Raw genomic sequence first — 17,521 nt, forward strand, 5'->3', positions numbered from 1 at the left:
TATTATAATAAAACCTGCTCTTTTTAAGGAAAAAGCAGTTTGGAGTATTATATTTTGTACATTTATTGTTGTTGAAGGAATATCTTAATGAATATCCAGTAGTAAATAAAATTTATTCTTTATTTCATTACAGTTACATCATAACACATAACTATTAGTTAACAACAAGTAAATTAATTTTAAATATGGTGGATTATACTTATTATTTCACAATTAATGTGCTTAATAGTTATCACGATAAAAATAGTTACAATTTATTTTCAGTATGTACATAGTCGTAGTCTAAATATATTTATTTATTTATTTATTTAGGTCACCAACAAGGTTTACACTTACACATTATATATATTACATTACAATCTATTTATACTAAGCGCAACCTTAATTATAGGCAACTACGACATTTATGTGACAAATTTGTGCTTACAATTAACAATTAACAAAACATAAAAAACAACTTAAAATTCTACCTATATAAAACCTGTACTGATTCAACTAGAACTTATGATACTATTGAGACATCTGCGAAATTTGCAATAACTATTACTAAATATGTCAACTGATGAATGTTTCTTTGAATAAGTGTTATAAGTTCTCATTAGCCTGTTTAAAGGTGAGTAGAAGCCCAAATTACTTCGTGCGAGATTTTCTATAAATATATTATATTTACCAGGTCTAGGGAGTTTAGGTGGTATTCGAATATTAACTTTAAACAACAACTCTGAACAGTTCAATATGCCATTCCCTAATTTCCAAAGAAACATAATATCTAGTACTTGTCTTCTTACAGTTAGAGGGTTCAATTTAAAGTATTTGAGTCTGTCTGAGTAGTGCGGCAACTTCCTCGTTAGGTTACAGCTATAAGTTAAATGCCAAAGAAACCTCTTTTGAACCCTTTCGAGACGCTTAGTATAAATATCATAGTGTGGATTCCAAGCTACGCTGCAGTACTCAAGGTGTGACCGAACAAACGCGTTATATAGACAAATTTTTGTCTGTGGGTTTTTAAACTCCTTACTATTGCGAAGCAAAAAACCAAGCATTTTATTAGACTTATTAGCAATATTATCGATGTGTACATTGAATCTTAATTTATAGTCAAGAATAATACCCAAATGATAGTGCTCACATTTTTAAGATCAGTTCCATTTATATTATATTTGTATGTATTTATATCTGTTTTCCTACTAAACTGAACATAGCAACACTTATCAATATTAAGTTCCATACCATTATGCTCACACCAAGCAACCAACCTATCCAAATCTGCTTGTAGTAGTTCATTATCAGCAGTAGACTGAATTTTTTTCATTAATTTGAGATCATCAGCAAAAAGATAGCATTCCGAATGATGAAAACTTTTTACCACGTCATTAATGAAAACATTGAAGAGTAAAGGGCCTAAGTGAGAGCCCTGTGGTACGCCAGAGGTAGTCAAAAAGGGGTCAGATGTGTAGCCACTTACTACAACAAGAGACTGTCTTTCTGTAAGGTAAGAACTAAACCAATTTAGTAAACTATTACATATACCATAGTGCTCAAGTTTCCTTAGCAAAACAAAATGTTGAACGCGATCAAAAGCCTTACTAAAATCCGTATAAATTACATCACAGTTATAGCGAGCATCTACTGACAAGCTTAGATCCTCGACAAAGGAAACGAGATTAGTAGCTGTGGATCTCGTTTTAATAAATCCATGTTGTTTATTGGAAAATATATGATCAAAATGAGACAACAATACTGGGCACAATAATTGCTCAAAAACTTTAGCAAAAACAGTCAAGATGGAAATTGGTCTATAGTTATTGACTAGATGATCTGGACCATTCTTGTATATCGGTACTATTAATGAAGTTTTCCAGACCTTGGGAAATACACCATCAGCTATGGACTTATTATATATTAAAGAAAGAGGATAAGCTAAATGTTGCGCACATTTCACTACAAAAATTGAAGGAAATCCATCAAAACCCGCTCCTTTATGAAAACCAAGTCTTTTTAAAATCTTGAAGACATTATTTCTAGTGAATTTTAACGAGGTTATAGTGTTACTTGCATATTCGTATAACTGCGAAGTACTGCTATCATTATTTTTCTGATTACCATATTTTCTGTAAATTGAAGAGAAGTGAGTTGCGAATAATCTACAGACATCTGAGCCATTGCTGGCAGAAGTGTCATTCAAAAAACTTGGGCTGGATATGGGCTTTGTTTATTTTTCTTATTGTTGATATAAGACCATAACAATTTAGGGTTAGATTTAAACGAACTCTCCAAACTTGTAATATATTTATGGTAACAGTCTGATTGTAATTTTTTACACCTATCTTTTAGAAAATTAAATGATAAAACATCACGAGGGTTGTTATTATATTTGCGTAGTTTCATTCTAATTTTATATTTTTCTCGAATTACACCGATAAGTCCCTGTGAATACCACACTGGATACCTATTTCCTTTGTAAGAACTTTTTATTGGAACATGACGTCGAACAACGTCGTTTAATATATTGTAAAATATTGTAGTCATATCATCGATCGAATCTGATGCAGAAAAAACATTATCCCAATTCAAACCCTGTAATTCTTTGTTTATGAGTTCGTAATTGGCCTTAAAATAGTTATAACGCGAGTTAACATTATTACGTAGCATATTAATTTTATTGCAATAATTGAGTGAAAATGTCAAAGGTGGATGATACACATCGATCACCGATAATGGGTCAGGACATTCCTGCAATTCCGTAATGACATTATGGCTGAGGATTAAATCAAGTAATCTATTCTTACTATTAAAAACACAATTATACTGTTTTAATGAATTTAGCGTCACGAAATCAATAAACATATTGCCATACAAACTATTATTAGTATTTGCAATTGGTTCTTCAGGGTTTTGTGATACATTCCATTGAATATTGCAGAGGTTAAAATCACCAGCAATAAGTAACTTTGAATGGGTGAATTCTGTTACACGATTAACATTATCAATAAAGTGTTTTAATATATGATGTTGTATAGGTGGCGGTAGGTAGACACAACAGATATAAAGTTTCTCTGCCTCATATTGAATATTAGAGGCCGATACCTCCACCCAGACATCCTCACAATTAGATTCAAAATTGGTAATTCGTCTAGACACAAAAGCTTTTGAGACTGCCAATAACACCCTCCGCCAGATTTTCCAGAATGAAATCCTGATGATGCCCTGTCACGTCTGTAAACAGCATATTTATTGACATCAAACAGTTCAGAGTCGTGGAGGCTACCGTCCAACCACGTTTCGGTGAGCAGTATTATATCATAGTTATTGCAAATCACATTATTATAAAATTCATAAGTTTTAGTTTTTAGACCTCTAACATTTTGATAAAAAATATTTAAGGAATCGAATTCTAAAATATTATATCCAAAACATGAGTCCGTATCAAATATTTATATAGAGAAAAAAAAAAAAATAGAACTACGTTAACGAATCCAAAAACTCCTTATTCTTAACATATATATAGTTGCTATCATCTGACTTTCTCATAAATATACGTCCATCACGCACCCAAACATACTTATATCCAAGTGATTTTGCCGTGCAGCCGCGTGTAGTGCTTTGTTTTCCACAGTTAGATGTTCCATTACGAAAACAGGTGATATTTTATCGCCACCGATGCCAAGGTCGCTGGTATTCAATTTATCAGTAGGCTGGTTTTTATTATGTTTAATCACGGCCGCAAGAAATTTATCTCTAAGACGGGGACTGTTAAATTTTGCTATGATAGATCTTGGGCGCTGGTTGTTAGGGTTAATTTTAGCTACTCTTGTGCAATAGGTTATCTCGTTATCTGCAATAGGACACTTAATAGTTTTGCCCAATTGTTGTACAGTAAGAGCCAAGTTTTCATTCCTATGTTCAGGAACACAGTGAATTTCAATATTTGTTGCGCGAAGTTGCTGATCTAAAATTCTCATGCGCGTGGAAATTTCTGAATTTGACAAACGTAACTCCTCATTCTCCTTAACTATATTCTCTATAGCGGATTTCTGTTCAAGATGATCATTTTTAAGTTTTTCATGTTCGATATTAAAAAATGAAATAGATGTTTCAAAAGCCGTTACTAAAGATTTTATTTCCACTATCTGCGGCTGTATTTTATTCACAAGAGTAGTATTAATTTCCTCCCTTATTATTTTGCGTATAGATTCGGCTGACAAGCAACTGCAACCCTGCTGCGCATTTGTATGGCGCAGAGTAACATTGTTATTATCGCTTTGTGGTGATAAAGTAGGCGTATTAAAAGCACTAGTAGCGGTTGATGAAGACGAACTCTCAGAACCACAACGGTCTTTTTTCGTATTACAAGATGCAGCATTTTTATTTTTAATTGGCGGTGCTTTTGGTGGCATTATGCAGAGAGTTCAATAACTTGCAGCGAATAAAGCGATTTATTATAACTATTAGATTAGACGATCAGAAGTGTACAGCAAGTGAAACGCTTGGTTACTCCCAAGCACAGCAAGCAGGCAGTGAAGCAAGAAGAAGAGCGTAAGCGCCGTGATATACGCGTCGCTTACGCGTTTTATTGAAGCGCTGGGTACCGGTCTCAGTTTAGTCAGTTTGTTGATGAAACCAATTCAACAAAATAAATTTTGATTGATTTACACAGTAATATAAACTATTTTAATATAGTAAAGTACATCACCGATTTCTTTAGAATACGCGCAATCCAGAACACTAATACACAAGTATAGGTTTCACGTAAAAACACTGTAAATTTATAATTTTGACGGAGCACAAATTTGCGTGGCAGTTAAAGAAATGTTTAAATATGAGTATAATATTTATATATACGTGAAGACTGAAATTAATAAATAATGTGTTTTTGAAAACATAAACACTAAACTAAAATATACTTTTGTAAATAAATTTGGAAATTTCTTCAGAAGAATCAAAACTGAAGGTTAATTCTATTATTACCATAATTATTATTATTAGCATAATGTTATTGACATACTTATTTAAATGATCTATTAGTGAATATTAACTGTAAGTTATAACATAAAACATAAACAGAGAAGTTCAATCTGCTACCTCTCACAACTTAATCGCGTCCTAACTATAGTCTCTATGAAAGTTAAAAGTTTACAATTAATAAAACTGATCAGATTCAGCTATCACTTAATACGCCGCAAGTCATAAGAGGTAGCGGATTGTCAACTGCGACCTCTCACAACTTACAATTGGTGTTAACCCCAACGGAGGCGCGTCTATTCATATTTAATCTTTACTAAGCCGATTTTCATTTCAGTAATCCCCTGAATACCAGCGATTGTTCGCCGTGGTCCGACGACGTGCGTAATTAACAATAATTAAGATTTAGTAAGCCCACTCTTTATGTTACTAAGTAGTTACTTGTGTTACTATAACCGGAAGTAATAAAATTAGTAGTTCAAACCGGATGTTAAGCCATTTTCAGGAAACTAACTTTTATGTGGGGATATGTTAACAGTATTGTGAACTATTCCAAATTAACATTAATAAGTTCTGAATTATAATACTGTGATAGACAGAAAATTAGTTAGTTTATATTATAAGGAATTCGGTTTTGATTAATTTTTACGATATCAATCTGTGGCTTAAGATATTCTCCTGAGTTAAAAAAAAAATTCTAATAGGTTTATATTTAGTAGAGTTCCAATGTCCGACACTTTTGGAAGTTGACTATAAATAACATGATTAAAAAGTTTATACTTTTTTATTTATAATATTAAGACAGTCAGAATAATGAATAAAGCGAGAATATAAGGAATCCGGTATTGCTAAAATCTCTATGATACCAATCTGGATCTAAAGGCATATCTTCAAAATTAAAGAAATACTCCTATACTATTTCGTTTATTATGGGACTTCTAATAGCCTCTATAAAAAATAATGTGATTCATAATAAATTTTAACACAAAAAATTTAGTGTTGTAAAATATTTTTACGTCATTGAGAAGGAAAATAGAGACGGAGCTATTCTCAAACCGAAATCCAAATAGAATTTACTTTAGTTCGCCTCGTAAAAATAAATCAGGAGATTTTAAAATCAGAACCACGATAATCCCTCTTCCTATTACCCACAAAGATCGCTACAATTTAAAACAAGCCTTAAATTTATACGATTTAAGATGGAAATGTCGTGCAAACGACAGTACTTCAATTTAATTCTAGTGCAGATATTTTTATTAATCGCTGCTTAAAGTCCTTATTTAACGGTACCTAGAGTTGAATTTTGTGCACTCCCTGATTCAAACGATTAAATGGAATTGCATTTTTATATCTCAGTGATATTGACAAAGTATATTGAGACATGATGGTTTTATAATAAGTATTATATTCGTATAATATTGATATGATTGTAATTTTAATTGAATTTTTTCTCTGTTTTCATAATACTGAAATACAAGAGATTTTTAAAAAGTGTATTTTAAAATTGGAATTTGGTTTGTGTTTCTAAAGATTTCTTATTGAATATCTTATACAGGATCATATAAGACTCATTTTATAATGCAAATTCTAGCAGTTATTATTTTTATTGCATATTATATTTTTTATTACATCATTTCTTGCCCGTATTATATTTTAAACAAATAAAATATGTAAATAAATAATGTCTCTGTACAATTCGATGGAAATGCGTAATTTACATCTTATTATTATAATGTTTCAACTCACCTAAACTGTAATCTTGATATATAATGTACTATACACAGAAATACACCTGTAGAAGTGTAAATATGTATTCTCGACTCCATAAAAGCCTTCAACAAAATATTCCGTCTAAATTATGATTTCTTAACATTATTGTAACCGTTTATGAGGCGAGACGTAAGCCCCTCACAAAGGAATACTCATGTAGAAGATATAATATTGAAGAATACAAACCGCGAAATTATGTTCCGGATAATGGAGTAACGACTGTCTTGCTATTAGAACTCATATCTTTTAGAGTAACGGAAAGATTTTTATGTAAATGTAATGGCATGGTGGAATGTGGTAACTGTTGCTAGTATCGTCGATTTCACAGAATACATTATGATACCTTCTCATTGGTACTTCTCAAGTTTTGATTTCTGATGAGTGTGAAGTGTAAAGTGTCATAATAATAATAATATCCTTGGACAATTCACACAGCGTCATCTAGTACTAAGTTAGGCAGAGCTTGTGATAAAAGAACTAAAGAATTTATTTAGTTTTTTTGTATATACATACGTAATATATATAGAAAACACTCAAATTAATACAAAAGCAAAGCATACTCACGAATAAGTTAAAATGTTGTATAGACTTATTTTTATTAATCAAATTATTTATTTGCGGAATACAATGCTTATAGGTTTTAACAATATAAAACATTATGTCTCTTGTATCAAAATTTACATTAAAATGATAAATAATTAAACAATTGAAAGTGAATAATATATATCCTTGGAATTAAATAGAATATAATATAAAAAGTCCTTAAAACAGAAATAAAAAACCAATACTAAACGACACTACGCGTGTAAAGACACGTGCAATAGTTACTAAATATACATAGTTGTCCGTAATATACTGAAGGTTAATAAGATAATTGGGTGAACTTGCTTCTGAACACAGACGTGTTCAGAAGATTTTGCGAAAATAAATGTTTTCTGTTCACGGTCGGTAAATTAGATACTCCTATATATCTCTCGCGTTTTTGCTGGCATCACGACATCCCAACAATTATTATTCTGAGGACATCTTTGTAATATTATGTTGTTGTTACCAGTTTTTCTTTCACGAGTATCTTAGTTTCACAAGATTGAATGTGGATGCGTCTCATTTTGCTTAATCTGAGTTTTACTTATCGTGTTCTGAACTTTGGATGTAATCTAATTGAGATTTTATAAGATTGAACTAATTTGTGATAACTTTTTTTTAAATATTAAGTGCCTTAATATTACATATACGTCCAGTAATATAGTTTATGATATAGGCCTGCGAACTGTAGAACTACAGGTCATCATAATCATCATAATCATAATCATTCAGTCCGGAAGACGTCCACTGCTGAACAAAGGCCTCCTTCAACAATCTCTAGTATAAAAGTAATAAAATAGTGTATTATTAAAATACTGGAATGGGACCGATGTATCGAAATTTGACAATAAAAACTTAAAATCTTAAAAAAAATCGCGAGACATTCATCTTATAACTTGGACAAAAACCTTTTTATATTTATTCATTTTATGCATCACAAGCTGGTTGATAAAAGAAAATTAAACACTAAAGGCTCTGTTTTTGGCCCGTGTGCTCATAACTTTAAATTATATATATATATTAAAACAGTAAACGCGGAAGTTTCTTAGTATGAATGGATGGATGGATGGATTTGTTACTCTTTCAAGCAAAAACTACTGAACGGATTTTAATGAAACTTTACATAGCTTATAAATCAGAACAACACATAGGCTATAAATTTCACACGAAAATTACGGGCACAGCTACTTAACAATAATTTATGGCAATACAACATGAGTGGCATCAAAATACCGTGCAGAATGCAATCGATGGCAACCAGCATGTGAATTTCTGCGCTTATCAATGTATGCGTAAGCATTGTTCTGGACTATTCGATCGATTTCAACAGTTGAACATTCAGTACATAGTTTATTTTGTATCAAACACAACTGTAGTACATATAAGAGTCTTTGTAAAACAATATCCCAGTGTGTTGGTATGTAGGTTTTAATTAGTCTTTAAAATTAACTACTGAGTTATATTTTTTTTAAATACATTTGTATAGTTCATATCTATTTAAAATACTATAAAATAATTCATTCTGAAATGCTAAAGTTTATTTAAAATGAGAATTAAATACAACAACGTTGTTATAATCAAGACATTGTGGATAAAAATTACTGGTGACGTTATTGTACCTATAAGCAAATAATATTATTTATGTAATAAGAAAGCTAAGGGGTAGGGGATTGTTTGTAATGTGGACTAACAACCCCATTGCTAGCAATGTACCACATCTAGTCGACCTCCACGCGGTACACCTGGAAATCATGGTGTTAAATTCCTGGTGAATATGCCATGATAGACTGACTGATCGAACCTCATACACATCCTATCATTCTCCACTGGTGCCCCGCCAGGTATACCGTTAGCGCAGGCGAGTGCACCATTCCGTTATCATCTATTAAAAAAAAACGAGAATGCTAAAGACCTATGGATGAAGAATTGCAATCATACCGTATAGACACAAAAGTACAACAAAATGACTGCGTTACTATTCTAGTACTAAGGTAACTTCGTCTTTTATAATTTTACTGCTAGATATATGCTCTTCAACCTGGTACGTCGATTTCAAGGCTGTATGTTTCACAGTAAAGTAGTTGAGACGGAGGATTCCAGATGACTTTATATAAACTTTTTTTTTTAATTTGCCTAATTATGCCTTCTGTTTGTTCTCAGGGGTGGTGTTAGCCTAAGATGGTGTTGGCGCTGGTGGTCGGACTCCTGTGCGTGTGGGGCCGCTTGAGCGTCGCCAACCCTGATGCAAAGCGGTTGTACGACGACCTGCTATCTAACTACAATCGCCTGATCCGGCCTGTGGGAAACAACTCAGACCGACTCACCGTCAAAATGGGGCTCCGGCTTAGTCAACTCATCGACGTTGTGAGTACTATCTGTAATTTGTTCTTAAAACTCACACTTTGTGTATACTATCGTATCCGTCCACGAGTATAACTACTCGTGAACGGGTGCTTATAGGAACTGGTGTGCTCTGATAACTACGACTGTTTATTATTGACTGACTATTTTGTTACTCAAGTAACAATTCATTTAATTATTTCAACTTTGTTATTTAGCAGTATGTATTCACACAAAATAATTAATAATGTAATACTGAACCGAATTTATTTAAAATATTAGATAACACGCAAGTTTCATGCTCGTTCTGCTTGTGATAAGTCTGCATTCCGAATGAGTAGTAAAATCATAACAATATATGACTATTCAAAAATGCTTATATTGAGTTCATTACAATAAGTATTATTTCTATCTGAGATTACTATTTATAATGTAATGTTCACCCACGAACATATAAATACTATCTCTTATAATTATAGATATTATGAATAGTACCTAGTCCTTGAGAGCCATTAGTGATACTAAGTATTTTGTACAATGACTCATTATCTCACTATGATCCGGCCTGTGAATAACAACTCAGACCAACTCACTGTCAAAATTTTCGGCATATACAACTCATTAACGTTATTAGTTAGTATCTGTAATCTATTGTTAAAACTTAGATTTGAAATAACTAAACAATTAATACAAAAATATTCTGATTAGGTACCGGTTAGGTTTCGATTGTAGCGACTGTTAGTTACGTGACCATTTTATACTTTACTTAATCATTATTATCTACATCTATTTTATTGTTATAATTATTGGTACATGACTCAGTAACTAAATCAGCATTCGAGCCTACTATTACTTAAGCTAATCCAATCGGAATTTAATTTATAATTCGTTCACGTTTGCCGCACTAAATAGTGTTCAAATCGAAATGGAGCGGCTTACGTTGGCGTATATCTTCAAATCCCTTCATTAAAAAGGGTTATGCTTGCCGTCCGTGGCGCGTTAGATTTTGAAACTTTGCCGTCTCTGTAACGAGATTATCATACATTTGCGACTATTTTGGTTATAAATATTCTGTTGTAGTTCCAGAGTTTCATGACATTTTTATTGGGATAAGTTTTATTGGATGATCATAGCAGCGCTGTCGCACGAACAACATAAATTCGAAACTTTTGGAATTAGTTGCTCAATTATTTCGTTATGACAGTCCCGTTGAACAAATGTAATGATGCTGATATATTGCTATATTTATAATACTAAAAGTGTCATTTGAATTAGTACTGAAAGAAAATAATATATATATTAATATTATAAACGCGAAAGTTTGTGGCTGCACATGGATGTATGTTAGTTTTTCACGCAAAAAATACTGAAAGTATTGTGATGAATCTATCTTTACAGTAGCTTATATCAGAAAAATATATAGGCTATAAACACATGGATTATACCGCGGGAACAGCTAGTTATTATATATATTGCTACTGTCACTGTTTTTCTGCTAATGTAACAACGTCCTTAGGATATGATCTTCATTCCTACGCATTACATGTCCATACCACGATAGACGATTACTCTTTAACTTCTCCGACATCGGTGCATATTACATACGCTACCATGAATTTTATTTATTTATTTAATTCAGGCTACATGGCCATATATACATATTATACATACCTTATAGACTAACATACATAAGAACTAATAATAAAATTTGTAAATAAAATTGTCTCTATGGTCAATGCACTGATGACGGCAATCTGCCACGGTAGCGCCGATAGACCATCCCCTTCGGCTAGTAGTCCTCCTTCATGAAGGTGGGCAGCATAGTGGTGGGGACCCGGGCCACGAACGTTTTGAAGCTCGCGTTGCGACTCTATTCCAGCTGCGTTACCCTCAATGTCAGGTTACTTAGTCCGGATATATGATGACGACCTAGATGGTCCAGCGGTCTAGCACACCGCTTTACGACCGATGATCGCGGGTTCGATGCCTCGCACGGCACAAACATTTGTATTCATGAGTATGATTGTATGTATCGGTCTGGGTGTTTTCTATGTATAATATGTATTAATTTACAAAAAAAATATCTATGTATATGTATCAGTTATCTAGTACCCATAATACAAGCTTTAGCTAGCTTAACTTGGGTCTACATACCGTGTGAATTGTCCTGAGATTATTATTATTATTCTTTATTTCCTTTTTTTTCTCTTCTTTTATAGATTTAAAAGAAGGTAATACTCACCTATACGGGCCTTAGCCAAGTGTGGGAGAGGTTGTGCTGGGTGAAGATATTGTTGAAGAAGTTAAGAATTTTCGGGTTATGCGACAGGTTTAATATTGTGGCTTTCTGTAAGAGATTTGTTTTGGAAGGATGTATTATTATTATTATTATTATATAGTCAACAATGTCCTGTTCCTTGGTAGCATAGTGTAGGTATGTATTTGACACATGCACACATATATTGTGTGATCAGATTGAGAATAGATTAATATTGTTTGTTTTTAATATTATTCGTCTATAGTCTTACAGATTATAATGTATGAACTTACAATTTAAATTAGTTTAGGTCGAATTTCGAACACTCGGCCACCACTAGTTATTAACAACTTATTATTATTAACAACCTACATGCATTGATTTTGAATGGAATTGGCTGATTCAATAATTAGAGCTCGCTTGTGAAAATCTATTGAACTTCCTAACAAACGCCCTCGTGTTGGTCAGAACTCATTTAACTAAACCGGAATGCGGTGAGATTAAATTTGAAATGTTCATTGCCATATCGGTTATTCATACATATGATGTTTTGTTTCACACCAACTTACCTCTTACATTGTAATATGTGTCGTGTGTTTAAATATTTGTTATTTAAAATTAATCTTAGTAATTCTTCGTTCATTTTAGTATTTATTATATTTCATGTAGTATTACTACATAAACTTACTAAACGCGGAACAGTCAATACTAGGTTTGCAAGCTATATACTAACTCTATTCAATGCCTGATGATGCCTCGTTCAGAGGTAAAGCACGTGTCGCAGTATAGATATAGACGCAATAACAGTCGAAATTTGATTACCATTAGGGAAAATCGTAACGGTATTCCAGTTTCTGTTCGTTTCAGTGAATATTTGTAATCTCACACTAATTGTAGCGGAAGTAAACAAAATAATGTAAATACATTAAATAGTGAAATGGACTTTCGCAAAACAACACCTAATTCGACAAAATATTATTACAAAAATGTTATAATTACCAATTAAATCTTTTATGCTAGCTCTAAGTACTATAGTACGAAGGCATTCCAATGAAATACTAAAACTGTAGTTAGAATATTCAGATACTGTAAAACATAAAAACAAAGATATAGCCCGCCCCTCGGGCGCTGGCAAGAAAAGGGGAGCGTGATGAATTTTAAAATTGGAATATCGGAGGAACGATTTTATCGTTCGATATTCAAATTGATGAATCGTTGACGAGAGCCATCTATTATGTAGGTGAAGGCATGTGCTGTTCTAGAATTTTCCACATATTTTCATACATTAAATATATACGATGATTTCTGCAATGCAGTATTATAGTATGTTACGTACTCAGTAAGAATGGAGTTCTATATTGTGTCAGTCTGTTTCTATAGCTGTATTGGTTAATCCTAATTAGTTATTTCCTATAAAAGTCATGTGAGTTATAATATTTTATTTATTTCTTGCTTAAAGAAATGTTATCAATGTAAGTTTTCATGTCAAAATGGTAGCATCCAAACATACGACTCATTTTATAATAAAAGGTATTAGTGGCATATGTGCCTATTAAATGCTAAAAGTGTAACGTATCTATTTGCTGATATTAAAGAAACTTTACAGTACCAATTTTAGAAAAACCCTATACCGCAAGATCGAGTAAATATCTCGAATGATTACAATTCTAACCCAAAATTATATTACAATTTAATTCAAGATACGTATAGAATAGTATACATTTATTAAATATTAATTCATTAATGTAACTGGCCAATTATAATAGTAGTTATAATGGCGCATCCCACACAATAAAAAATAATATATTCAAAATTGGAATACAAATTGAAAATTATGTTATAAACGACTATTTAGAATAAGAACGCGTCTTAAAAAGAAGTTGTTATGAACACAATCTAAAGAATAATGGTAACTTTGAAGCAGAGTTACTATACACATAAAGCAGGAAATCGCAAATGTACAAATGTGGCTAGGAAACGTTTCAGCGCACTAATAGTTTCTTAGTGAACTTGGATCGTGTGTTGAGGTAATAAGGTCGAAATTTTGTTGCAAACAAAAGGTTTTTCTGCAGAAGCTACGACCATTTGTCATAGGCCGAAAGTCGCCTTTGTTTCCGTTAAATCGACAGTAAACAAGAGCCGTATTGGCCGGACCACAGTGCCAATTTGCCAGAAATGATTGTTGGACTTCGTATGAGTAATTGGTAGCAATTCAACAATAACGGGCAAGTGATTGTTGTTATGTATTTTGATGGGTTCACATTAAAATGCGCGGGAAAGAAACAAATGCTTACAAGTTTTCAACCCCTGACGCAAATTTAATATAGTATTATAAGTTTGACGTATCTGTGTCTGTACGTAATATAGCTCCTAAACGAATGGACCAATTAAGTTGCGATAATTATAAAAATATAACATTATTTCTGATGATGGAAACATCGATAATACACAAATATTATACTTGAAGCTGGAATTAGCTTGCAACTAATATGCCCAGCGAAATGTGGTAGCTTCAAGCTTGCGTTCACTATCCCGCTAACATTTGACAATGCCTCTACCTATACCTTATATCATTATAAATAGTAAAGCTATATTCAGTTATGTAACACCAAAAAAAAAATATAAAAGAAATTCGTTCTAATAGTATTCGCAAATAAACCTGCTTCGTCAGACGTCCACGAAGCATAGCAAATACAAATAGCGAAAACTGCTTATAATTTCTTGTAAGAAGTTCCCATGATTATAACATTCACAGCGAAAACTGAGCAGGGTTGGCAAACTTCAAACACTTTAAACAGAAATTACGTCATACACATTTCAGTCGCCCCCTCCCCCCAACTGCACCCTTTACCTTTCACACGTGGTCACATTTTTTATCACATAAAAATTTGGTGTTTCCAAAATAAAATTGGAATGTGTTAGACCCCTACTAAGAGTGATAACTAAGATAACAAGGGTTTGAAGGAGTCACAAAGAGAACGTATAACGTAAGCAATACATACCCTGACCATAGTAAGAATAAATATAAAATCTGATAAAATCCCGTACATTAACTCAATTTGCCTCTCCAGACTCTACATCATAGTATTTTAATCGTATTTCGTAGAACAAAATCATATGATTTTACGCAAATGACTCAAAATATTAAAACAAATCGGGGATGGGGATTGTTATTAATGTGGATTAATAATCACATTGCTATTAATGTAACATGCCATATGACCTCCACGCCGTTTCCCTTGGAAATCATTATGTTAAATTTCTGGTGTGTCTGGTATTTTTTTTTTAGTGAATGATCCCTGCGCTAACGGTTTACGCTGGCGGGGCAACAGTGAAGGATGATAAGATGAAGTCAGATCAGTTAGCCCAACGTGACAAATTCACCAGGAATGTATCACGATGGTTTCCAGGGGAACCGAGTGGAGGTCGACCTAACATGGTACATTGCTAGCAATGGGAGTTACTAGTTCCCATTAAGTGGGGGATCCACTTGTGCCCATCCAGGATATACCGTTAAGGCAATGAGATGAGTATGAGATCAGGTTAGTTAGTATCGAGGCAAATACCAGACACAGGGAGGGAGAGGATTGTTAGTAATGGGAACTAGTAACTCCCATTGCTAGCAATGTACCATGTTAGGGCGACCTCCACGCAGTTCCCCTTAGAAACCATCGTGATACATTCCTGGTGAATTTGCCTTAACGGTATATCTTGGACGGGCACAAGTGGGGGATCCTCTTGTGCCAGTCCAGGATATACCGTTAAGGCAGGCATGTTCAACATTCCATTATCAGGTCCATTATTCCTTAAAGAAATAGAAATAGTCATTATTCAAATAAACTTAACATAAGCACTTTTGAATACCCACATTTTCATTATTCTACCGCTCATTCGGAATGCAGACTCATCACAAGAAGAATGAGCAAGTAATTTGTGTGTTGCTCTTTTAAATAAATAAAAAAATATACTAATCAGCATCTAACTTATATGACGGTGAAAATGTAGTACCAAAGACCAAAAATCTCTAATATCTACGAGGATCCTCATACAGTTGGCATCCCTGAAACAGAGAGAAACTAAGGAATGCCGAGACCGCGCTATTTTCTTAACAAAGGACTTTACAATTTACTTTTGGCTGTACTCTAATTATATTTTGGTACGGTGCGGCGACTAAACGAGCGTATATAATGCTACCTTAAATTATATTACATGCACCGCGACTACTAAACATTCGTTTGTTTCTCATACATCTGGAAACATAAGAGCAGAAATAATTTCTAATGGTATATAACGTCCTATGTTAATTTCATTTGAATCTTTACATAGTATAAAACAAAATTGCCGTCGTTGTCTGTCCGCTATATCTTTTGATTACGCAACGGACTTTAATGCATTTTAGCATATGTTGATAGTTAACAACCAACCTGTTTATTTGTGTGATCTATCTTTAGGTATTATATAATACTTCTAAGGATATATATTACTAAATATTATTAATAGAAATATCTAAAAATTACTTGCAAAATTACATTCAAAATAAATATTTATATTATATAAAAAAGATTAATTACTTTTAGTTATATCTATTGTAATAGCTTATATTAAGGATTATATATTACTATGTAGTAATAACATATAGTATGTATAATCCTCAGCATAGAATGAACCCAAATAAAAGGTACAACGAACAACATTTAAAAAATATATTATGTATTTTATGACATTCTATAAAAACCATCAGTTTTACTATTGTATTACATTTAATAAATAAATTAATAATTTTCTTTATGTATTCATTTTCTTTTTTTTTACTCTCCTGTTGTCGTAACTTAACTTAGTAATGTTTTTTAGAGTTCGTTACTAACTATACCCAGGCGAGTTCAAACCTCTCGCGCCAGTAAATTTTACAAACTTTAAAACTGTTCTGAAATTAAATACTCCGACAATGGTATCACAACGTACACTACCATGCACGCCAAATTTCAACTGCGAACGCTATTTTCGTGGCCACCGTTTCTCCCGCGTATTTACCTCACATTTTCGCTTTCTAGCAACGCATTTGCTGTAATTGTTGTAGAACGGATGGAATTTTCTCGATGAGGTATGCGGCAGAATACTGAGGATATTTTACGAGACGAATTTTAAAACGATGTTCAAATTAAACTGTACTTTATTTCATATTATTTTTTGTTCTGTCATTTATCTTTCCGCATTTCGATTCGTTTATTTTAATTTCTTTTATTTTATTGTAAAACGTAATAAAAAACAAATATAAAAAAGACGTATTTTTTATTTCTAATTCTGATAACGGAGATTTATGTATTTTTAACCGACTTCAAAAAAAGGAGTTTCTGAATTTGATTAATTATTTTTATTTTAAAACTCCTTACATATCATTAAAAACGATAATATACTATAGGATCATTTCTATGGAATTATCATTAAAATCGAATAAGATATTAATCGAATATTCACATTAAAATAGCGGATTTACATTTTTCGCATTTCTAATTACTCCTAATTAATTATTTCCAATCAGTAGAGGTTTGGACAATTATACATAGTATTTAAAATAAATGAATAGGTATATAATAAAATGTAATTTTC

The 17,521-nt window shown here is 32.5% G+C and overlaps 1 protein-coding gene across 1 annotated transcript in view; it reads left to right on the forward strand.

Annotated features, from left to right (window-relative positions):
* Window positions 1–9,495: 9,495 nt before the first annotated feature.
* LOC131855064 (acetylcholine receptor subunit alpha-like 1) overlaps window positions 9,496–17,521 on the forward strand; it is a 78,096-nt gene continuing 70,070 nt past the window's right edge. The window contains exon 1 of the mRNA XM_059206276.1: window positions 9,496–9,681. Within this exon, the coding sequence (XP_059062259.1) occupies window positions 9,496–9,681 (186 nt within the window). The remainder of the gene's footprint in view (window positions 9,682–17,521) is intronic.

This window comes from Achroia grisella, unplaced genomic scaffold, assembly GCF_030625045.1.
Source record: "Achroia grisella isolate CSIRO2021 unplaced genomic scaffold, CSIRO_AGI_Agris_v1 utg1295, whole genome shotgun sequence".
In the NCBI taxonomy this organism is placed as follows: domain Eukaryota; kingdom Metazoa; phylum Arthropoda; class Insecta; order Lepidoptera; family Pyralidae; genus Achroia; species Achroia grisella.